This window comes from Podarcis cretensis (assembly GCF_951804945.1).
Source record: "Podarcis cretensis genome assembly, chromosome: 9".
Lineage (NCBI taxonomy): Eukaryota > Metazoa > Chordata > Lepidosauria > Squamata > Lacertidae > Podarcis > Podarcis cretensis.
In genome coordinates this window covers 23,841,537-23,865,225 of record NC_137178.1, presented here as the reverse complement: position 1 = coordinate 23,865,225, position 23,689 = coordinate 23,841,537, and the positions used below count along the sequence as shown (strand labels likewise).

At 39.9% G+C, this 23,689-nt stretch overlaps 1 protein-coding gene across 2 annotated transcripts in view; it reads right to left on the bottom strand.

Annotated features, from left to right (window-relative positions):
- Positions 1 to 987: 987 nt before the first annotated feature.
- The window catches only part of GSTCD (glutathione S-transferase C-terminal domain containing), a 56,243-nt gene continuing 33,541 nt past the window's right edge, over positions 988 to 23,689 (bottom strand). Inside the window, exons 7-14 of one of the 2 annotated variants that reach the window (XM_079990224.1) lie at positions 18,128 to 18,243; positions 17,860 to 17,904; positions 15,810 to 15,938; positions 12,725 to 12,858; positions 10,447 to 10,477; positions 6,594 to 6,663; positions 2,269 to 2,387; positions 988 to 1,130 (exon numbers count right to left, since the gene is read on the bottom strand). In XM_079990224.1, coding sequence (XP_079846350.1) covers positions 1,026 to 1,130; positions 2,269 to 2,387; positions 6,594 to 6,663; positions 10,447 to 10,477; positions 12,725 to 12,858; positions 15,810 to 15,938; positions 17,860 to 17,904; positions 18,128 to 18,243 — 749 coding nt within the window. In that variant the 3' untranslated portion in view covers positions 988 to 1,025. Of the gene's footprint in view, positions 1,131 to 1,959; positions 2,388 to 6,593; positions 6,664 to 10,446; positions 10,478 to 12,724; positions 12,859 to 15,809; positions 15,939 to 17,859; positions 17,905 to 18,127; positions 18,244 to 23,689 lie in introns of those variants that run through there. The other variant, XM_079990225.1, reaches the window with a different exon arrangement.

The following is a 23,689-nucleotide window of genomic DNA, read 5'->3' as shown; positions in this document are numbered from 1 at the left end:
AAAGTTCTTAACCTGAGGTAATATTTCTGGGTTAGCGGAGTCTGTAACCTGAAGTGTATGTAACACGAGGTACCAATGTACCAGATAACTTGATCATTAATATTTTTTTCATGGGTTGATCAGTCCTATATCCAGCAGGATTAAAAATTTAAACACAACAATAATGTGCATTGGACATTCATTTATATCTCAGAAACACAACAGTGAATTGAAAATTGCTGAGATTAAAGACAGCAAGCACAACAGAAACCTGGTAGGAAAGAAGCAAAATATCAGATCTCATTAGATGGTGAGAAGTTCTTAAAACGAAGTGTGATTTCTATAGGCTTGTTTAACAAATTTAAGAAAATGCATACAGGTGTTGTCTTTATGTTCCTTGCCTATATACAAAAAAGCAACAGATGAATTATTCACAAATAAATACTTTTACTGCACAACCACAGCACTGCTTATTTATTAATTTATTTCATAAAATTTATGCCCCACTTGATTGTAAAAAACCACACCTGAAAGTGGTTTACAAAAAAGCAAAGCAATAAAAATCAAGAAAAAATTACAACCATACTTAAAAGATACAAAAGTTAAAATACTAAAACAGATTAAAATTACCTCAGCTTTCTAAGCATCTGGGTAAAAGGTAAAGGTAAAGGGACCCGACCATTAGGTCCACTTGTGACCGACTCTGGGGTTGCGGCGCTCATCTCGCTTTATTGGCTGAGGGAGCCGGCATACAGCTTCCAGGTCATGTGGCCAGCATGACTAAGCCGCTTCTGGCGAATCAGAGCAGCACACGGAAACGCCGTTTACCTTCCCGCCGGAGCGGTACCTATTTATCTACTTGCACTTTGACGTGCTTTCGAACTGCTAGGTTGGCAGGAGCAGGGACCGAGCAACGGGAGCTCACCCCATCGCGGGGATTCGAACTGCTGACCTTCTGATCAGCAAGTCCTAGGCTCTGTGGTTTAACCCACAGCGCCACCCGCGTCCCCAAGCATCTGGGTAGGCTTGTCTAAACAAGAATGTTTTTAGTAGGCACCAAAGAGAGCACAGTGAAACTGCCTGCTTGGTATCAATAGGCAGGGAGTTCCAAATTGTAGGTGCTTCCAAATGCAGAATGGGCTTGGAAGGAGCTGTGGCAATGGAAATGGAAAATGAAAAGACAAAAGGAAACTATAAAGCTCAACCAAGGATTATGCTCCTTAATGAGTTCTACAGTTAATTAAGTCGGAGAAAGTTCTCTAAATTGCTGTTGAGGCAAGTCGGCATAAGATCATGAGAAGAACCTGTTGGCTCAGGCCCATCACGTCCAGTATTCTGTTCTCAGAAGCACACTGTCTCTATGAGCAAAGCCACAATGGGCAGTAACCAATAACAAGACTTATCCTCCATGAATTTGTCTAATCTTCTTTTAAAACCATCCAAGTTGGTGGCCATTACTGCCCCTTGTGGGAGTGAATTGTCCACACGTCTGCTTGTCCTGTGCCTAGAAAGCAGGTGTTTGAGTGGTCCACTCATTTCCCAAGGAAAACCCACTCTTTAGCTCTAAATCAGAGCAAACATCAATCCAGAGAAAACCTGAATTGCCGTTTGCTCCAACTGAAAGCTAGAGTGGTTTTTTCCAGGTGAAAGCAGCGAAACTAGAAACATTGTGGATAAGCCCCAAGTGCTGAATGAAAAAGTACTTTCTTTTGTCTGTTCTGAATCTTCCAACATTCTAACTCATTAGTGTCTCCCAGTGTTATGGGAGAAGAAGAAAAACCTTTATTGTCCACATTCTTAGCATGGTTGCAGAATAAGAATGTTACTAGATTTTAATTATGAGAGTTGAGTTCTGTAGTTGGGTACCCTTGTTAGTATAGTCAAAGTCTGAGTACAAAAATACTTGCAAAATCTGTTTTCGAACATGCAAGATCTATCTTCATAGAAAAGGAAATGAAATCACCTTGCCAGTGATGAAGCTTTTTAAAAAAAAAATCTTTATTGGTATTGCTGTGGGGGCAGATGGACATTTTGGGATATTCCTGCTCTGAGAACCAGCTGTCATTTAATCACACATTTCAAGGAGGATTTAGGAAGCTTTGCAAGCAGCCCCACTGCCAACCCCTTTCCTCTCTGCTTCCTTATTTTGGAGACAATGGATTCAAGATGTGCACTGTCTGCTTCACAGCTGCAGTTTGTATCTCCAAAATGTTACTGGACTTTGATCACAAGGAGTGATTATTAATTGAAATTGATCAGAAGCCCTTTGAACTAGATTGGGACACCCACTATCAAGTTGTTCTTTGGGGAACATGTCTCTGGTTCCATAGATATCACTTGCGCAGAGTAGTTGCATTTTTCCACTCCCCAAGCCCGGTCCAGATCCACCAGTCCCATGCAGTGTTTACCTAAAAATAAGAACAAATAATATATACACTTTCTCATAATTATTGTAATACAACAAATGCAAATGTATATTTCAGCATCAACACCCACTGATGAAAACAGGTATCCTAGCATCAACTGTAACAAAAGCGAACATGGTCATTTCGGTATCAATAATTAACAGCAGTGGTACCAGTATATATTTTGCAGTGTCTCAGACCCTTGTTTTGCTTATTAATGCAACTTGGGATAATTTACTAATATGGTTATTTCTAATACAGCTGAAATGTCTCTTTATAGCAGGTGTAGGGAACATTTGGTCCTCCTTATGTTGAGGAACATCACCTTGCCAACAAAGGTCCGTATAGTTAAAGCTATGGTTTTCCCAGTAGTGATGTATGGAAGTGAGAGCTGGACCATAAAGAAGCCTGATCGCCAAAGAATTGATGCTTTTGAATTATGAATTATGGAGGAGACTCTCGAGAGTCCCATGGACTGCAAGAAGATCAAACCTATCCATTCTGAAGGAAATCAGCCCCGAGTGCTCACTGGAAGGACAGATCGTGAAGCTGAGGCTCCAATACTTTGGCCACCTCATGAGAAGAGAAGATTCCCTAGGAAAGACCCTGATGTTGGGAAAGATTGAGGGCACAAGGAGAAGGGGACGACAGAGGACAAGATGGTTGGACAGTGTTCTCGAAGCTACCAGCATGCGTTTGACCAAACTGCAGGAGGCAGTGGAAGACAGGAGTGCCTGGCGTGCTCTGGTCCATGGGGTCATGAAGAGTCAGACATGACTAAATGACTAAACAACAACAAATGTTGAGGAACGACAACTCTCATCATTCCTGGACATTGCCCATGCTTACTGGGGCTTATGGGAGTTGTAGTTTAGCCACTTCTAGAGGGCCAAAGGTTCCCCACACCTGCTTTATAATATTTAGAGTAGAAAGATGTGTGACCAAGTGAGACGGATTAAGGGCTGATGTTTGCATACTAAGTTACGATAAATGAAAGATGTGTGTTTTTATGGGGGCTCAGTGTTAGAAGACATGCAGAAGTCCATGGATTCATCCCTGGGCCTTACCACTTAAAAATGACTTCTGGCTGAAACACAACTGATGCTAGCCAGAGTGGACAATATTGACTAGAGCACTCATATTTAATTGCAAGAACATTTTGTAATATTGTTACTAATTAATATTCTTGCTGATAATCTGCACTGTTGCTGCTGTTGAACATTTGACTATTTTAAAATATTTTCAATTTTTAGTTTTACATTTTAAAATAATACATTGTTAACATTTAATTCCAGAATGTTGAATACAATATGGGCAAAATATCCCATTATATTATGGATAAAATAAGCATGTCGAGTTACTGAAGAACTCTGAAATACGAAAGAAAAAAATTAAATATGCCACCTCCTTTAAGATAATAGAATTGAATTTTTAAATGTCCTGATTCTGCATTTGTTTAAAGTGGACTTGTTACACATGACAGCATATATCTGCAACTTATTATGTAGGTAGATTGTACCATCTTACCATCTAATACTGGAATCCTATACCCACTTGCCTGGGAGTAAGCCCCATTGAACCCAGCAAGCAGAAACACACAGGATTGTGCTGCAAGTTATTTTTACATGATTACTGGCAAGGAATGAGTGGCGGCGCAGTGGCAGAAAAGATATTTTTGTTGTATTGTTTTGTATTGTTTCATTTTGGGTTGGAAATTTAATGCAAAAAAATCATCTTTATAATAAACGAAGCAATGGTGGTGGTGACCATTTTAACTATGCAACCCTGTGTGTCTTTTTTCAGAAAGAAGCACCACTGGATTCAATGAGGTTTACTCCCAAGTAAGCATGTTCAGAATTGAAAGCTAAACAGTACACCTTATGTAGAATCTCACTATCTGATTCTGCCTCTAACAGAGCATGTGGTTAGTGCTGATCTGATCTGACCTTTACCCTAGTCATTTGAAAACAAAACTTAATCCTCACCAACCACACGCCCATTAGCAAGTTTAAAAGGTGAAGAAAGATGACTGAAATGGAAGAGATTCTTTTAATGGAGCGAATAAGCCTGGTGTCAAGTATATCTTCAGAAGAAACAAGGAGAAGAACAAAAATGCCAGTGAGAGATCGTTTTTTGTGGTTCACAAATGTCTGCGCTACCTACTTTATCTTTGAAGGGGGGGGGGTAGAAGTACTATAGTGTCACAACATCAAATTTACCTGAAATGCTGAGTTGACACTCTGTGATTCATTTACAGCCATCCACTCCACCCTTCATTAAGTGATACATTTCCTTCCCATATCACCAAAGGGCTGGAAGAAATGCCCTCTCCCATTTGGTGGAGTGGCACCTCTTGAACTCACAGCTTGACCTAGTCAGCACATTTTCCTTTCCAGATACGGGAGTGGCTTTAAGGTTTTGTCAGTTTTTGTGAAAAAATAGGTAAGATTATCTCAAGTCCTCAATGCTTCCTGTTGTACTCTTAGACACCACAGAAGTATTTAGATCAGGGGTCAGCAAACTTTTTCAGCAGGGTCCACTGTCCCTCAGACCTTGTGGGGGCCAGGACTATATTTTTTTTTGGGGGGGGGAGAAAGAATTCCTATGCCCCACAAATAACCCAGAGATGCATTTTAAATAAAAGCACACATTCTGCTCATGTGAAAACACCACGCAGGCCCCACAAATAACCCAGAGATGCAATTTAAATAAAAGGACACGTTCTACTCATGTAAAAACACGCTGATTCCCGGACTGTCTGCGGGCCAGATTTAGAAGGCGATTGGGCCAGATCCAGCCCCCGGGCCTTAGTTTGCCTACCCATGGTTTAGATGCATAAACATTGTTTCTTCTTACTGCCTGTTGTACATTCAGAGTGAATTTTGTATCCAAAACATGCAACAGTATCGAACCCTGTTTTGTCTCTTTATCCCAAATACCTTGTCTTTATTATTTGAAAATCAATGCCCCATTTACGAGCCAAGAAAGATCCCAGAGTAGCTTGCAAGAAAACATAACTCTAATATAAAAAACACTAACAAATTAGAAGAACTGATTAAAAAGGCAGAGAAGCCATTGAGTCTAAGAAAACAGCATAAAAACAAAAGGATCTAAAGTGCCCGACCATGTTTTAAAAAGACCTTTACCTGGTGTTGAAAATAAAAGAGCTTTGGCATCAAGTAAAACTCCCAGGGGAATCCCTAGAATATCAGCTCACCCTATGCAAACCAATCTTACATATTGTGAGGACATTTGAACAGCTGTAAAAGAGAAACACAAGCTCAAAGCTTCTTTGGGCATATGGAACTAGCTATGCAGTTGTGTGGATCCCAGCCAGCTACTCTTCCTCTGTTTTAAAAGGTTCCACTAGATCTATTGCCATCCTTTGCAAATGCGTCCTTGTTACTGTCCTTTTTTTGGCAAGAGGGACACTTTCATAAAAAGGGAGAAAACTTTCATAAAAGCCACCACCCTTTCCAGATTCTATTTATTTTGTTTCAAATACAGTGGTACCTCGGTTTACGAACTTAATCCTTTCTGGAAGTCTGTTCTTAAACCAAAACCGTTCTTAAACTGAGGCGCGCTCTCTCTAATGAGGCATCCCGCTGCCTATGCCCTTCCACCGTTTGGATTTCGTTCTTAGACCGAGGTAAAGTTCTCAAACCAGGACACTATTTCTAGTTTTGCGGAGTTTGTAAACCAAATCGTTCTTCAACCGGACTGTTCTTAAACCGAGGTACCACTGTATTTCTATCATGCTTTTTAAAGTTCCCCAGACTAAGGCTGATAGAATACTGGGCTTGCCTAAGGCCATTTATTTAGTTCATGGCTGATGTGAGATTTGAATGGGTGATTTTCTAGCTCTTGCACTATAGTAGCTCCCTTGCACTGTTACTAGCTCCCAATGGCATCAGAGAGAACATTAGCATGTTTCTCAAATTCTATCATCTCCTTTAAAGGATTGTAAGTGACAGATGAATGTTCACTGTATCACTGTGTGATACTTTCAACCCCAGATTTAAACTGAGCTTCAACAAAGAAAACTATTTCACCGTATCTCTAAAGACACCTCCCTGTGTGTTCTGAGAAACCAGCACTTTCATTCCTTGTTGATAAGCATGCCACGGCAACCCATATATAGTAAGCTAAGCACATCACCAAGTAGAGTGTATGTAATCTACACAACAGCTGCTCTATGGAAAAGCGTACCTATTTGCCTGCGTTCAGGGGGAAGCTGGACAGCTGTCTGATCAGCAAATCGGCAAAGAATCATGTGCTCCTAGAATAGAAAAAACACAGAGAGAGATAAATATTGCCAGCTTCTTCCACTACGTTATTCCAAACTAGCTACCATACTGGGAGACTGTGTACATCTGAAGCCACCAATATTGACTGGAGTTGCCTGTTTTGCTATGCAATATTATTCAGAACAGGCATGACATCAGTTTTGGAAACCAATGAAAGGGATGCTAGTAGAGGGTATAAATTGAAGCATTCTCCAATTAGCCTAAGATGGCCTGGTATGACCTGGTATGACTCTTTCAACACTGTAGTTAGATCCTTAAGCATCTATATCACGTCTGACCCGTGGAAACTTTGTACCATGCAGCTTCACCAACACAGGCGATATGGGAAACAGGCAAAGAAAGTACTTCTTCATGCAGCACATAGTTAAACTATGAAATTCACTTCCATTAATCGTAGTGGTGGTCAACAACTTGGACAATCTGGTGGAGGATAAGGCTTTGAGCCATGATGGCTATGTTCTGTCTGTCTGTGCCTCTGAACACCAACAAGCGAGGAGAGACTTCTGTTCTGCTTGCAAGCTTCCCATAGGCATCTGGTCAGTCTCTATGAGATAAGGATGCTGGACTAGATGAGTCTTTAGCTTAATCCAGTAAGGATCACATTATGTTCCCAGTGTTTTGCTACTGCAACACCAGACTCACAACACTGCAGTGCCCAAAGAGCTCTTGTACCCAGGCCTTTTTGTTTTCCTTTGTACAGCAAATCATAGAATTAGGCTACAAAATCTATCAGTCCCACCTGGTGAACCACAATTAGGTTACGCTGATCACATCTTATGACCCACAGCGACATGGTTTATAATATACTTTTACACACACTAGACCTTTGAGGTGATTATGCTTTTGACCGGGGGGGGGGGGTGGGGGAGTGCAAAAGGAAAGAAAAATGCCATAACAGTGCTTTGGCTGACAGCTGCACTAGCTTGGACAGCTGCAATTTCAAGTGCCAAGTCACAGCAATCAGAACCATTTCAGAGCTGTATATCTTGACAGAGCTATTTGTAATGTTAGATGGAGATAAGTATGTGAGAACACAAAACACTTTTGGAAGGAATTTAGGTAATACCATTTACAAATGACAAATCCTCCCATTCTGCTTTTTAAAAACAACAGGGATTTTAATTTTGCAGGATTTCTTGAATTTTTAGGTTTCCAAATTACAGTTGGATATTACACTCTTTGTTTTTGTTATGTAATAATTGTCCTGACAAAATATTTGTTTTGCATTTGTAACCCCAACTTTCTATAAGAAATGCCTAAGATGGCTAAAATCCAATTAAATAAATTAAGAAGGAAACAGGAATGCTGAAAATATGCAGTTATCAGGATTTAAAAATAAAATAGTCTTTTTGTTTAACAGAGAATATTTTTAGAAACTATGGGAAGGGCGCTATTCCTGTACATTGACAAAACAACACCAAAAAGGTATTTGGGATAGCATAAAGCGCAAGATATGCAATATTCAGCTTCAGGAGAGGGAAAAGTGGAGAAATGGCAGGCAAGGTATGGGTTAAGCATCCTCTCATATGCGCCATTGCTTGTCCAATCAAAATCACCCTGGCCAAATTCTTTTTTCCTTTAAAGGCTGTTTCCTATTACGTGCCCTAATAGGTTTCAAACTGAATAGTCAGTTTCAAACTGAAATGTGTGTATACTATTTCCCACGAGAAAAGAGAACTTGCTACAAATTGTTCTAAAAAGTCAGCAGTGAGTTGAGCCTTCAAGGTGGGATGCCACAGTTGCCATTTTGAATAGGGTGGGTGGGAATCATCAAGTCTCTATAATAATGCTTCGGTTTTACTTGACACTAATCCTTGAATTTCCCAGCAAAAGGAAACAGAAAATTAAGATGAACTATGGAGACAGTGACACAGTGTCTAGCCACCACATTCCAACTTTTGGCAACACATCAGTAACTGAAAATATATCAATCCAATATGCAAAGTTGTATATTATATAAAGCCTACAGAACCAAAAATTATAAATTTATACACTGAACTGAGATACCATCTGGTCTAGATCCATGTAAATAATACAATACTGATTTTAGAGGGGCTTCTTAGCACAAGTTTTCTTCTTTAAAAAAATCAACTGATACAAATTTATTAAAACAATATGCTTCTTAGAACCTGTGGAGATTTCATATCTGTTATGTTCTATTTAAAAGGTAGCATTAATTTTTCTCATAAAATACAGTCTTTTCAAAATTTATGTGAAGGTTGGAAATGTAATGCAATGGAAAATGTATCAACTATTATTTTCCAGTGAACTATGTGATGGTTTTAGACAAAGTTAAAGATGCATATACTCAGTGCCCGATTTATGTATGAGCTAAACAAGCTATAGCTTAGGGCCCCACTCTCTTGGGGCCCCCCAAAAAATGTAAAGAAAAAAATAACTGGATGTACATTTCCAAAATATAAGATAAAAAAACAAATAAAATAAAACCTACATACAGCATCAGTGTTTTGTGTTGTGTAGGCTCCTATTTGTTATGTGCAAATGGCTTTAGATACCTATTAGGTTCATAAATTACCATATAGCACATATTCAACACAAAAAAGTGACAATTGGTTGTTGACAAAGGACAGCTGGACATATAAAGGGCCCCATTACCTTCAGTAGCTTAGGGCCTCATCAAATACTGCCTGCATATACTATAAATAATATTTAAGTTATTTTTCAAATGAATATGTCATATTTTCTAGCCAAATAGGGCATTAAAGTAAAATACAGTTTTCAACAAGCCGGAAAGAAGGCAGAACATAGCTCTTTATGTATTCTTAGAAAGACCTCAAAGCATATCTGTGTGAGCTGAAACATACATGCTTATCTTCTACATTTTGGAGCAAGTTTCAATGGAAAGAAACATTCCACACATGAAGCGCTTGCTTCTGCTGAAATGAATGGAACATTCATTGTGGGTGATGAGCTTCATCTATATGTCCATAACAAATTGGCAGGAATTATTATGAAAAATTATTTTTACTTATTTTATTTAAACTCTTTGTTTCTGTAACTATGTCACTAGGCTTACTTGTGCCAAAAGCAATTCAGCCGCCATCTTATGAAAATGTGGTTATTAGTTCACATGCTGTTCACTACGAAAACTACATCTCAAATACAATTGGGAGAAAAATAAAGCAATTTCAAGCCATCACTGTCCAAATTGAATCTGGATAGAAGAAAATCAAATGAAAAGGGGAAATAGCAGCCATAAAGAAGGAAAACGGTTAAAAAATGGGAAACTGGCATAAAAATGCACACAAAAGCCTTCAGGCCTATCCAAAATATTCAGTGGAGCAGACTAGGAAGAAAGTACTCCTAGAAGGCTCAACAGGTTCTTGACATCTATGTATATTTGATGGATGAATATGGTTCTTTTATAGTGAAACAATTCAGTTGTTTTATCATTGTTCTTTTCATGGTTTTATGTTTTAACTAATAAATAGTTGTTTTAATTTTTTTAATGATCTTGTCATCTACTTTTAGAAATTATTGAAACTAAAAAATCAGATATAAACTAAACTACACACAGAAATGTATTCCATACTGTATTTACGAAATGTCTTTTTCCTGCACTAAAAGAAAAAAGAGGAAGGAACACATGGAATGCAATGGTGAAGTTTCTGTATTCTGATGTGTTTTTAACCCTATCATTAAAAGAGAATTACCCATTCCACTCAAACCATACGGAAAGACACAGAAAAGGGCACAGAAAGAAATTCTAAACCACAGCTTCACCTTTTGCATACCTTATAGGATAACACTTCCTTGAACTGACGGCTGAAATAGAAAAGAAGATGGATTTGATCACCATGAGAAACGACAATTTTAAAATAGATGCAGTCTTTAAGGCATATGGCTGAATTTTAAACAAATACTTGGGTGGGTTGTTATCTGGAAGTTGAACAAGATCCAGAAGCAGACACTACTGAGAGTTTCTGTTCTTTTTTAGTAAATGTCTAAAATGTGCCAAGTTTTATCACTTACAGACATTTATCATTTAAGATATTTTAAGTGCTAAACAAATGCATAGGGCTGTATCATGTCACTGCTACTGACTCACTGAAAGCAAGCATCTGACTTTTAATATATTTATCCTACATAGGGCTGATGATGGATTCAATGTTCAGTCTGCATTGGTTGGGATTATACCCTTTTTAGAATCAGGTTTGCAACTCGGGAGTACTTTTGAACATAATAGCATTGCTCCTAAACTAGTCAGATGGTGGCTGTAGCCAGGTTTGCTGCACACGTTGGTGGGTCCGGTGCACTTGTTCCTAGAGAAAGATGGTTGTGCCACAGCTACATCCACATGAACTGGTTCTACATAGGGCTATTTTTGAAACTGCACAGAGAAAAATGTAGCAGATAAAAGGTTTCTTTGCAGATTGTCTACCACTGGTGTTGTACCAACTACTGAGAACTGTTATAATAAAGAATGAAACAGAGACATGCAGTTTAATTTCCTTCTCTGCACAATATTTTGTACTCCAGTGAATCACAAAAGTCAAGAGATTACAACTGGAAAGTGAAAGGACTGTTTTCAATCCAATAAAAATAATATGACCGTATGAAAAGGTATATGATCAGGCACTCAGAATTCTTGCACCTGAAGTACTACTTGACTTCTACTATGTTCTATGTCCATTCATAGGTGCATCACGGCTGCAATCCTGACTGAGCCCCACTGAGACTTATTTCTGAGAAAGCATCATGGGATTTGCATTGCAGAAGTTTCTTATTTTATAGATCAACGACTTTATTTAAAAGAACCAAGGTTTACAACTGTGGGTGTAATAAATGTTAAAAATAATGTGTGCATGGATGATTAAAGGTAAAGGTAAAGGTACCCCTGCCCGTACGGGCCAGTCTTGACAGACTCTGGGGTTGTGCGCCCATCTCACTTAAGAGGCCAGGGGCCAGCGCTGTCCGGAGACACTTCTGGGTCACGTGGCCAGCGTGACATCGCCGTTTACCTTCCCGCTGGTAAGCGGTCCCTATTTATCTACTTGCACCCGGAGGTGCTTTCGAACTGCTAGGTTGGCAGGCGCTGGGACCGAGCAGCGGGAGCGCACCCCGCCGCAGGGATTCGAACCGCCGACCTTTCGATCGGCAAGTCCTAGGCGCTGAGGCTTTAACCCACAGCGCCACCTGCGTCCCATGCATGGATGATTAGGCGAGGCTAATTAAGCCTCTGAACAAAACGATAAACATAATGTGACGCAAGCATACTGAGAGAGATCTTTATTGCAGGCATGTATTAAGTATTTTTTATAGCTGCTACTAACTTCCATTTCAGAAATGTCACTGGTAATTTGCAGAACAGTTAGAAATGTATCTTTACAGCTAGAATTATGAAGTCATAGCTCTAGGTGACACATTGTGACAATGAGCAGGATGTAACTCATCTTTGGGACTACCTGTTCCCCTTAAACAGAGGCAACACAACAAACCTATTATTCTCATATCTTCTTCTAAATATCTGAGCCTAAGGTGGAGCTTCACATCACTTGACATCTGTCTTCTAGCACTTTAAGTAAGGTGTTAAAAATAAAGGTATTTTTGGACTTGGGTATTTTTCTTGTTCTGTGGGACCAACACATTTACTACCTATGCAATCCTTTGCAAGTTTTCTCAAAAGTAAACTCCAGTGGGTGGTATCCAACAAAGTAGTTTGCTAGCACAAGGACTTTGGGCTGCAATGAAGCTCCCTATCCCAATCTTCTGCCTGTGTGTTGCCTACACCACCTACATCTGTTTTGGATTTCCCCCCAACCCTCTGGAGCAGATCTGAGGAGGGCACAGCAGTGCATGGCGAGAGGAGAAGGAGGGGAAGTTTCATTGTGCAAGCAGATTTATTTATTTTTTGCACTAGCAGAAGCACTTTTGGGAATACCACCCACTAAGCTCAACAGAGCTTACTCACTAGTAAGTTCGTATAGAACTCTGGGCCTTTGTAGTCAATGCCATACATGTCAACCCAGGTTCCTCTCCACACATACACACTGATGTCAACAAACCACTGACCTTTGTGGAAATGCAAACTTGGCTGTGTTCTGAATGAAGCCATAGCAACATGGAGAGATAACAAACGCTGCATGAGCTTTGACACAGCGTTCAATCACCATGTCTGTTGCCACACCACAAGCATGCAGTGCTACCTGTGAAAGTAAAACAATGGAATTTAATGATAACTGTGCATTCAGTTACTATTCAGCCATTTCTGGATGGCTGAATTATTACAACATCAAAGAAAGAGAGCAATCTGTTGCAAAATCAATCTCTTTTTAGCCAGATAATACAGCATCCATTATTTTCTTTGCTTACGTTGAGACAAAATGTAGCTAGCTCAATAAAATATATTCACATTTGGCACTAGATATAAAATACAATACTAATCCAAAACGAACTAGTGCAGCAGCATTATAAAGTTAAAATCTGGCACGATACATAAAGGTCTCAACCCAATATTTTTTGACAGTTCTAATCACCATATAGGGCCAGATGCCATTTCTTTTCCAGATAAGAACAAAAACTGCAGGCCTCAGATATTAATCAAACAATGCGTTAAAATTGCCCAGAAAGGTTCATAGGTAAAGGAATGTTCCAGTATTACTTATGCATTTCATTCATAGAGCTCCAAAATGAATCATGGCTGATTATGCTGAACATGGAGATAGCTGAAATTTGACAGTGTTCTGGCATAGGTTTCAAAACAAACTGAAATGCTTCCTGCCAGGTCTACTCTCAGTCACCTGAGATGACAGCTTCAGCCACAGATAGTTCTATAAGCATGATAACTACATAGTGCTTACAAAATGTTTGGGTTTGGTTGATGAACTGAAGATACTGTGGTTGTTGTTTTTTAAAGACTAGTTGAGAGTCTAGACTCTGCAGCACTGCTATGACAGATTACAGATTACACTGCAAGAAATTTATCAAGAAAATATTTAAATATTTCATCCTTGGCAATATTCAAATTATGCATACAGCAGCAATAATTATTTCAACACCCCACGCCCAAAGTCATTTCCGGCTCAAATATGACTGTATAATGAAGGTGTTCAGCTGATATGGGTCATGTACCTTTTTAACACCATCTGCTGATAAGAACAACTAAATTTATAAGCATCCCCTCTCTGATTCTACATTTGGTTTGTGTGGCACCTCATCCAATCCAGATTTGTGTTTTTAATTCCCATATTTTATGTCACAGTTCTCTCTGTCCTAACTGCACTATCATTTCGTTTTCTCTTAGGCTGTTCAGTAGAGCTTACTTGTGAGCTTACTTCTGAGTAGACATATATAGGATTGCAGTGATAGCTCTTTTTCACATCGGCTAATTCTTTGGGCCAGAGGATGCTTAATGCAGCCCAGCCCTTAAGTATGTGATTTCCTCTCCTTTTAGCTCCTCTCTTCCAGAGTACAAATCGTCTAGTCTTTCCCCGACAGTCTTGTCAGTGGGCTAATATTTAAGTTTGAACTTAGCCAAGATCTGAAACCAAACAGACCATGAATGGGGAAGAAACCATGGCCCTTTAAATATTGCTGGAGTACAACTCCCATCATCCCTGAACATTGGTCATGCTGTCTGGGGCTGATGGTCATTGGAGTCCAACAACACCTGGAGGCTTAAGGGATCCTCATCTCTGCCATAGATGTTCTCAATGCGTAACAGGACTAACTCAGAAGGAAGTCCCACTGAGTTCAATAGGGAGGGGAAACTTAGGCCTGAGGGCCAAATGTGGCACTCTAGGCCTCTGTTTGGTTCTTGGGACTCTTCCAAGCCGCTCTCTCTAAGCCACCCCCTTCACTGGCTTTGCTTCATATGCCCCTTGAGTGTTTTTGCCTGGCTGGAATTTGCCCTTGAACTCTGACCATGACTCTTGCTTGCCTGGATAGAGGCTAGAGCAGGCATAGGCAAACTCGGCCCTCAAGATGTTCTGGGACTACAACTCCCATGATCCCTAGCTAACAGGACCAGTGGTCAGGGATGATGGGAACTGTAGTCCCAAAAAATCTGGAGGGCCGAGTTTGCCTATGCCTGGGCTAGAGAGTAGGGTGTGTGTGTGTGTGTGTGTTGAAATGTAACATTTACAGTGGTACCTCTGGTTGCGAACGGGATCCATTCTGGAGGCCCGTTTGCAATGTGAAAAGCCCGCAACCTGAAGCGCAGTATCTGCGCAGGTGTGAGGTGCAATTTGGCACTTGTGTGCATGCGCAAAGCATGATTTAGCACTACTACGCATGCAGGAGTGGCAAAACCCAGAAGTAACCCTTTCCAGTACTTCTGGGCTGCCGCGGGACGCAACCTGAAAAACGTAGCATGAAGCAAATGTAACATGAGGTATGACTGTATATTCATTGTCCTACCCACTTTTGCTTCAGGCCCTGCCCATCTTTGGCATGTGACCCTAGGAGGCTGCCAAGAAGGAAACACCACCCTTGCACTGGAAAAAGTTTCTCTCCAGTGTATTACAGCCTTAAGTATGTTCAAGGACCAGACTGCCTTATGTCTGCATCATCTCTTAGTATCTTCTTGCCTCCTTGTGTATCAACTGAACTTGTATCAACTATTCCTGTCACTATACTATTAAGAAATCATCTCTACTGACATTTCATACTTCTTCGTGTTGAATAATGTAATAATTATTGAAAGCTGACATTTCACAGAGCTAATTATGTTCTGGTTTTAAACACACTCTTCCAAGAGCTAACTTCAATGCTCCATTATTACTATTTGCTTGCAATAAGGTAAAATAAAATCCTCCTGCCTCCTCTTTGCCATGCCACCATTTCAGTACTGTACTAATTAACTTCAGTTGTTTTCTGAACTTGTATGTTCATTTGGCCTTATAAGGCAGCATGGAGGACACTTGAATTCCTTATTTTGTGCACAGCACAACCGTTGGGAATCAACAAATTAGCAATAGCTCAAAACTCTGATTTCCCGTTAACCCAAGTTTATACAATAGCAGGGTTTATAGAAAAATAAGTTGAGGTTACATAATATTAAGTGATATGTTATAAGTGATAAGACAATATATGAAGACAGTATTTTCTTTTTAACATTACAAAACAGCAAAGTCTGAATATTTTCAAAATCACTTACCCCTATATTAAAAGTTCCTTTAAAATAGTCCATATTTGCTTGGATGAACCAAATGTTGTCTAATCCTAGCCCACCACTTCTTTCTTCAGCACGTGTCAGTGACAACTCTTTATTTTCTACCAATATGATCTATATTTTACACAAAATAACAGTTAGTTAACTTTTTGGTGAAATAAAAATTGTTGCAAGAGCATGTTGAAGCACTTGCGGGGGCAGGGGCAGGCGATAGAGTTGTATTCTGAAACAGAAATGTATCTGTCCAGTCATTAATAACAGCAGACTTCACTTGACTCTATCCTTTAATCAAACCAGACTATACAGGATTTTGTGCATGCGAAGCAAACTTCACTGCTTTCTTAGTGAAAGATTGTACGGCCTGCTTTCAAAGAATAATGCAAAGTACCTCCATGTTGCTAACCTATCAGAGGGGCTTCCAAGCCTGGCATTGATGCAGCAACACTGTTGCCTCAGTGAAAGGGACATTCTGGTTCTGCCAAGAGAGATTCAGCAGGCAACACTTGTGTGCCAACTTTTAAATGCATGCCGGAAACTTTTATATTGTGCTACACCTATGCAGGCAATTAAGAATACATCCTTCCACATTGGTTAGTTGATGTCTGTTTTTAACTTGTTATGGTTTTTAATGTATGGTTTTTTTGTTTTATTGCTGTAAACTCCTTTGGGAGTTTTTTAAGGACACAGTGGTATACAAATAGCTTTATAAATAAATTAATCAAGGCAGAAAGAAAAGGTATCTTCTTCTGGTACTGCGCAGAATCTAGTATCCCATCTTGTGAGTAAGTGCTACTCTGCAGAAGACCATAGGCTGGGAGCATTTAGTTATATTGCATATGGCAACTATCCTATATGTAGCCAGGCTTTGCTCTTACAAAGGAAAAAATTACAAAAATTACTTTTTTTTCAAATTAAAACACATGGTGCCTGTCACATCTAGTTTCTTCAAACACATTTGTGGCAATTGGACCCTGTTAACACAATTTTGGAGAACTGTGGAAGTAGCAGGTCCCAAAGGTATCTGTGAACAGACCTCTCTGGTTCATTTTTCAAGCATTTGGAAGAGGGCCAACTTTTTCAGGTTCACTTGTAGGCCTGAACATGATAGACTCAAATTTCCCAGAGAAAATCTCCTTGAGACTTAATATGGAGATGTGTTGCTCCTTAGGGAAGCATACAAATCCCGCTTCTGTAGTTTATCAGCCAGTAACTGCATCTGGGCATTTCTCTATCAGCCAGTAACTGCATCAGGGGATTTCTCATATAAAATCCTTCTAAAAAGAATGGGGAAAAGCACAGTTTGCCAATCTGGGCTTTTGATTGTGATTTCCAATTGAGTTTTTACAGTTTGTTTGTTTAAACTGTGATAGGATTGCTCACTCTTTTTTTGGGGGGGGGGTGTTGATGGTTTTCTCTGTTACTAAGCCCAGAAAGGAGTAATGTTGTCTGTAAAACAACTTAGCCAAAATGAAAAACTACCCCAAATTAGCCACAGTTTGAGATTAGTTCATGCAAGGTTTTATATTGGTCCTAAAATAAGGAAGGGGCTGTCAGACAATGAAAGCCACAAACCCCACCTCCTGCTTGTCCACCAGGAGCCTCTTATAAGCCACACCCCCAGCTTGCAGGATCTTGCTTAACTGCATTGAAATGGAAGAATTAAGTTCATGTTCTCAAACAATGGCTTTAGCTTAGTTGCAGAATAAATGTTTTGCATGCAAAAAGGTTTTAGAGTGTCTATTTGAGAGTTTGGAGAGCTGGTGTGAGGATGTCCCTGTGCTACCTTTATTCTTACTTTAAAGTTGCCTTCAGTCATGCTAATTTTATTGCTGGGAGTGAAAAACAGTGCTTTATCTTACTCAGAATATGAGAACGGGAAATTAAGTACTTTATTCTACCACGAAAAAAAGGTGAGTAGGTGTTTGATTTAGATAATTCTATCACTTTCACATATTTTACAAACAGCCTGCATTTAATTGTGTATCTGAAATTCCAGGTTATTAAAGTCTGAATTTACATTTTACTGAAACCTTACCTGACATGATGGAAGTATGTGAGCAAGAACAATTCCAACATGGCCCTGTTCAAAGCAGAAGAAAGTGCATAAATAAACCTTGATCCCAAAGAGCTGATCCATTTGACAACAAAATATTCCAATAAAATATTGACAGAGATTTTGAAAGCAGATCAAATTCCAGAGTTTTGGACTCTTGTGCTGTGGACTTATAAACATACAAAAACAACTGTGACTGAACTTTATTACAAACAAACAAACAAACAAACAAACATATAAAATACATTACCCCACCACTGCAAAAATCCACAATTTTATCTCCAGGTTTAGCCAGCTTTTTCACTAAGGCCACCATATTGTTGAGCTGTTGCTGTTTCCTAAAAGCACGATCACTGGACATTTTTCCTAAGGATGACAACAAGGAATATACATTTGCTATTGCTTATGGCAAAAATGTGGTTTTTACAGTATTTCATTTTAAATGTAAGTGATTAGATACAGACTTGCAGCTCCACATATTGAATGGCTTTTTCCATTCACAGAAAGGGCCAAGATCCAATGGAGGTTGCCGGATACAGGAATCAACTGACACTGATTCCCTCCTGCCTGCAGTTTCTGCACCACTTCTCATGCTGCTCCAGAGTGTTCCACAAACCTTCCAGAGCAGATTTTCAGGGGGTACAGGGGGCTGGAAGAGGAAGGTGGAATTAAAATAAGGTGTCTTCCTTTCTTCCGATTTATAGTTTGTCCTAATGCCAAGGATTTTATGTTGTAGGTGCCAAGGAAAAGGAGGAGCCTGTTCCCAAAGAGCTTGTGATACATTTTTATAATTTATTATTACTTGTGTTATTAGTCACTTATTACCCTGAGGTCTCCAAGTGACTTACAAGACATTTAAGAACATAAATACGAATGCATTGATTATACCATATCAATAGAACAAAACAACCACCATAACAGCCCCAGGAATATTGTTATATGGAAGGTTTAGAGACCAGCAATGAAATGCTAACAAGGTGAAGAAGAAGAACAGAGGAACTACAACCACATTTAATACTACAACACACAAGTGCATTCGTATATAATAATAATAATTTATTATTTATATCCCACCCATCTGGCTGGGTTTCCCTAGCTACTCTGGGCGGCGCCCAATCAAATATTATAAAAACAATACAATATAGAAGGATTTGATCTATAAGGGGTTTTTCACGTATATGAGCCATCAATTGACATTGCAGCCATCTAGAGATAAGTATGCATTTGTGTCCATGGGTAACAAGAGAAACAGAAGCTACTTCCCCTCCTATGGGGGAATCTTTCATATGTCTATGCTCTCATCCAATATTCATTTTTCAGATAACTGTATGTTGTGAAAAGGGTTTCCACATGTCCTTGATTATGAGGGGATAAGTCTTCTATCAAAAATTGTCCCTGTTCCATAGCACTCTGCTGCATGTGCTCTGGCACAGCAAATGATGGCTTGGATCTAGAGATGCTTGGGCTGGGTTCCTCTCATACAAGAGTTTTTCTAGCTCCTTTCTGATAATGCCCTTTGCATTCCTTGAAAAGCTGCTCTAGGGAGTTATAAGGCCCTCTGGAAGAAGGTACAGTGGTGCCCCGCAAGACGAACGCCTCGCAAGATGGAAAACCCGCTAGACGAAAGGGTTTTCCGTTTTGGAGGCGCTTCGCAAAACGAATTTCCCTATGGGCTTGCTTCGCAAGACGAAAATGTCTTGCGAGTTCCTGCGGGTTTTTTTCCCTCCCCCCCTTTTTCTAAGCCGCTAAGCCGCTTATCAGCTGATCCGCTAAGCCGCTAAAAGCCGCTAAGTCGCTAATAGCGCTAATCCGCTAAGCCGTCAATGGGCTTGCTTCGCAAGACGAAAAAACCGCTAGACGAAGAGAATCGCGGAACGGATTCTTTTCGTCTTGCGAGGCACCACTGTATTGTTGGAAATCAGTGACACCACCTGTTAATTGCAAGCTTAAAAGCTCTCCACCTTGCTTGGGGAGCAAGGCCCACTCAGTATGTGGAATTTGGGATACTCAAGAGAGCTTGCAGGGCTGTCCCAGTTCCTGCAAGATCTCGCATGAGCAATCCTAGCCACGCTGAGCAGGCCTAGCCCAGGAAGCAAGGCATGCCGGGTCTGCTTATAACAGTAGCTCTCCATGGTCTCCGGCAAAGAGGTCTTCTTACTTATCTTATCCTTTTAACTAGAGGGCCAAGGATTCAACCTGAGGTGCTCTACTTGTCAAGCATATGGTCTATCTCCCAAATGAACTACTGAACAGGTATGATTTGTGTAGCTCCCCAGCATATATAGAATGGATATCTCTTTTGGATTTAAAAAGATAAAGCAAAACAATATTTTAGTAATAAAGTATACTACTTATTTGTCATAGGTAATGACATTTGTTTTTAAACTGCATTCCCTTTCTCGCAGCAGCTGAGCTGACATACCGTATCTTAAAACAATCAAATTGAAATTGTACTATATTGGATTGGTACAAGCTAAAAACAATGGCAGCACCCGTAGTAAACAATAATACTTCTAGAAAGTAGTTTTTTTCTCCTTTACACATCTAGGCTTGTGGAAATCTGATACTGATACCATGTTTGGTGGTGTTCAGCAAGTGGCTATGATTTCTTGCAAAGCACAGGTCTCATTAAAAGTTTAAGTATTTGTTGAAATGCCACATTTTCCTTCACAGTCTCAGAGCAATTTATACAATAGCCATAAACAGGAGCTGAAACTTATAACATGGGAATTAGAGCCAGCCGTGCATTTTTTAGGAATAATTTATGCACCAAGATAAAAATATTTCTTCTTCTGTAATTACTTTCGGTCCAAACACATTTAACTTGACGTAGAGGAACAGCAACAAATGTCTCCGAGTTATTAATGTCACTGTGGCTTTAAAGTATATCCCAGCTGGCTTTGTTCTTCAAAATTATGCACACAACCAGGTAAAACACAGGAAGTGATTCTATTGCCTTATTATAGGGGGATCAGAAATGAAATATTATGACCAAGCAAATGAAACATCTCATTGCCTCCGTCTAAATACCACTGCCATTTTTAGAACGTTGGACAATAAATTGCAGTGAGGGAGCTGCTTAAAAACTCACTGCAGAGGGAACTGAAACTTCACAGAGAAATGGACACCTGCAGTTTTTCAGTCACAAAACATGGCAAGTGCTACTATTATTGTTTGGTGTGGCTGGGGTCGGCCAGATGTTACAGCAAACCAATTCTCTGCATTGTTGTAGTCATGTCATCTCATGAGCAAAGCTTTAGCACTCCCATAGCTCAGTGGCACAGCATCTATTCTGCAGGTAAAAGGTTTCAGGTTCAACCCCCAACATCTCTTGAGATGCTTGAGGTAAATGCTCTCCTCCTTCTGGCTTTTTCAGGGCTTTTGTATTTGGCAGCAGACTTGCCCCTGCCCGGCAACATGCTAATTCCATGGGAAATGCTAATGGACTATGCTGCATTCACTTTATTTGGGAACCCTATGACCTAAGTTGATATAGCTCATTGAGGGCACTTCAGGAGCTGTGGATGAGGCAAAATTAAAAGAAGGATGAGGCCAAGTGAAGCCAAACTGAATGAATGCCTGAACAGGGGTTGTGGAAGATTCCAAGCATAAAATACAAGGCTTTCAGATACTTCGCCCTTTTGTGTTCTACAAAGTACAAAGGCCCTTCTCCATCTCTCTCATTTTCACCCTTTTGTGTTCTACAAAGGCCCTTCTCCATCTCTCTCATTTTCAGCCAACAAGATTCTACTTTTAGACACACACTACAGTTGAAAAGCTGGTTTAAAAGGTTGTTGAAGACAGAACAACACAAGAATGGTTGTTGTTTTAAAAAATCTAAATAGTACCCCCCCACCGCCTAATATAGCTAACTAATTTGTTCTGCATTAAGGTAAGCTCTACAAAATGGTTTTTATCATATAAGGTATCAGAAAATAAAGCCAATTTCTTCTTGGATTTTTAAGATAAAATTAAGCATTTCAAATTAACATTAGCAGCTTGCTTTACTTGTATTAATTTTATCAGATGTCAACAAAAGTTTAATAAAATTCTGTACTGAAGGGAAAAGCACACCTAGTTTTAATTATTTCCAAGCCTCTTGTTAATCTGTCCTTTTATTGAAGTTCCCATTGGTTGTGATTTTTGTATAGCCTGCTTTGTTTTGCTGTCCAAATAGACTTCTTAACTGCAAGCAAAGTAGGGCTTAAAAAGAGAAATCTGATTCACATTGTATAAATCATCAAGGGATGTTTTCATAGTCATTTGACCTTTCCAGGAAATAATGGAAAATGCATGTGTAGGACAATACATATGCGTGTGACTACTTTTGTTATGTTTGTGGTTTTTATATGTTGTAAGCTGCCTTGAGCATGGTTTTAACTTTGGAAAGGCGACATACAAATAAAATGATTAATCAACAAAGTTATTCTCATATGCAAAAATGTGCAGGTATCCAAATCTCTGAAGATAAAAATAATTTAGCCTTCCTTTCCCACTATTTTATCTCTTCTATTATAATAAATTTATGAATTACCTTTTACATATGCCTCAAGATAATTTACAGCCATATCATAAAACAGCTAAAAATCATGGTTAAAAATACAAAAACAAATTGCCATAGATTTAAAACGTAAGCAGGGACCTTTTCATTTTTCTGGAAAAGCTTGTTGAAACAAAAAAAAAATCTTTGTTTGCAGAAAATACAGAAAGTGCTAGACAGCACGTGACATCTCAGCAGTAAAACTATTCCATGGAACAGGGGCAGCCACATTGAAAGCCCTGCTGCATTTTGGGGACTTCAAGGAGAAACTCTCCTATGGAATCCAGTAACCTACAAGCAACTTGGTCCTGAGCTCTATAGGGCCTTATATTTTAGTACCCAATCCCTGAACTTGGCACAACAGCAGATTGGCAGCCAATGTAAATCCCACAAACGTGGTATTCTAGGCTGTTAGTAGTGTGCCTCCACAAGCAACCTACTGTAGTCACTGTGTTCTACCCTAGTTGAAGCCTCCAGACCTCCTTTCTTTTACAAAGTGTTGGCATGCTTGTTTCTTCTTTGTTAATATATTTTAGTGATTTTTGATGTACAAAATGAAAACAACCACCACCATGCAAGGTAAAAGGCTACTAATGCTTCGATCCAGAGATAAAGGGTGCTTCCAGGCAGGTGAGATTATTGTGGGATTGATACTCCTCAAGCATGCAAGTTTCTCACACTGTCCACATGACATTGTCTTCATCTAGATCTTAACTCCCTTAATCCATGAATTTACCGTTTCCATGAAAAATCCAATGGTTAAAAAACGCCCAACTGTTGCCAAGAGGATGTTTGCAATCTCGGAAACCCATTTGCAATATTAAGACCCATCTATAAGTACCCAAAGGCACCCTGTATAACCAATGGATAGGAGAGCTTCAGATACTTCAATTCCCCAATTTGGCAGAAGGTAGTTCTGAAGTAGGGACGCAGGTGGCGCTGTGGGTTAAAGCCTCAACGCCTAGGGCTTGCCGATCGAAAGGTCGGCGGTTCGAATCCCTGCGGCGGGGTGCGCTCCCGCTGCTTGGTCCCAGCGCCTGCCAACCTAGCAGTTCGAAGGCACCTCCGGGTGCAAGTAGATAAATAGGGACCGCTTACCAGCGGGAAGGTAAACGGCGTTTCCGTGTGCGGCTCTGGCTCACCAGAGCAGCTTCGTCACGCTGGCCACGTGACCCGGAAGTGTCTCCGGACAACGCTGGCCCCTGGCCTCTTAAGTGAGATGGGCGCACAACCCCAGAGTCTGTCAAGACTGGCCCGTACGGGCAGGGGTAC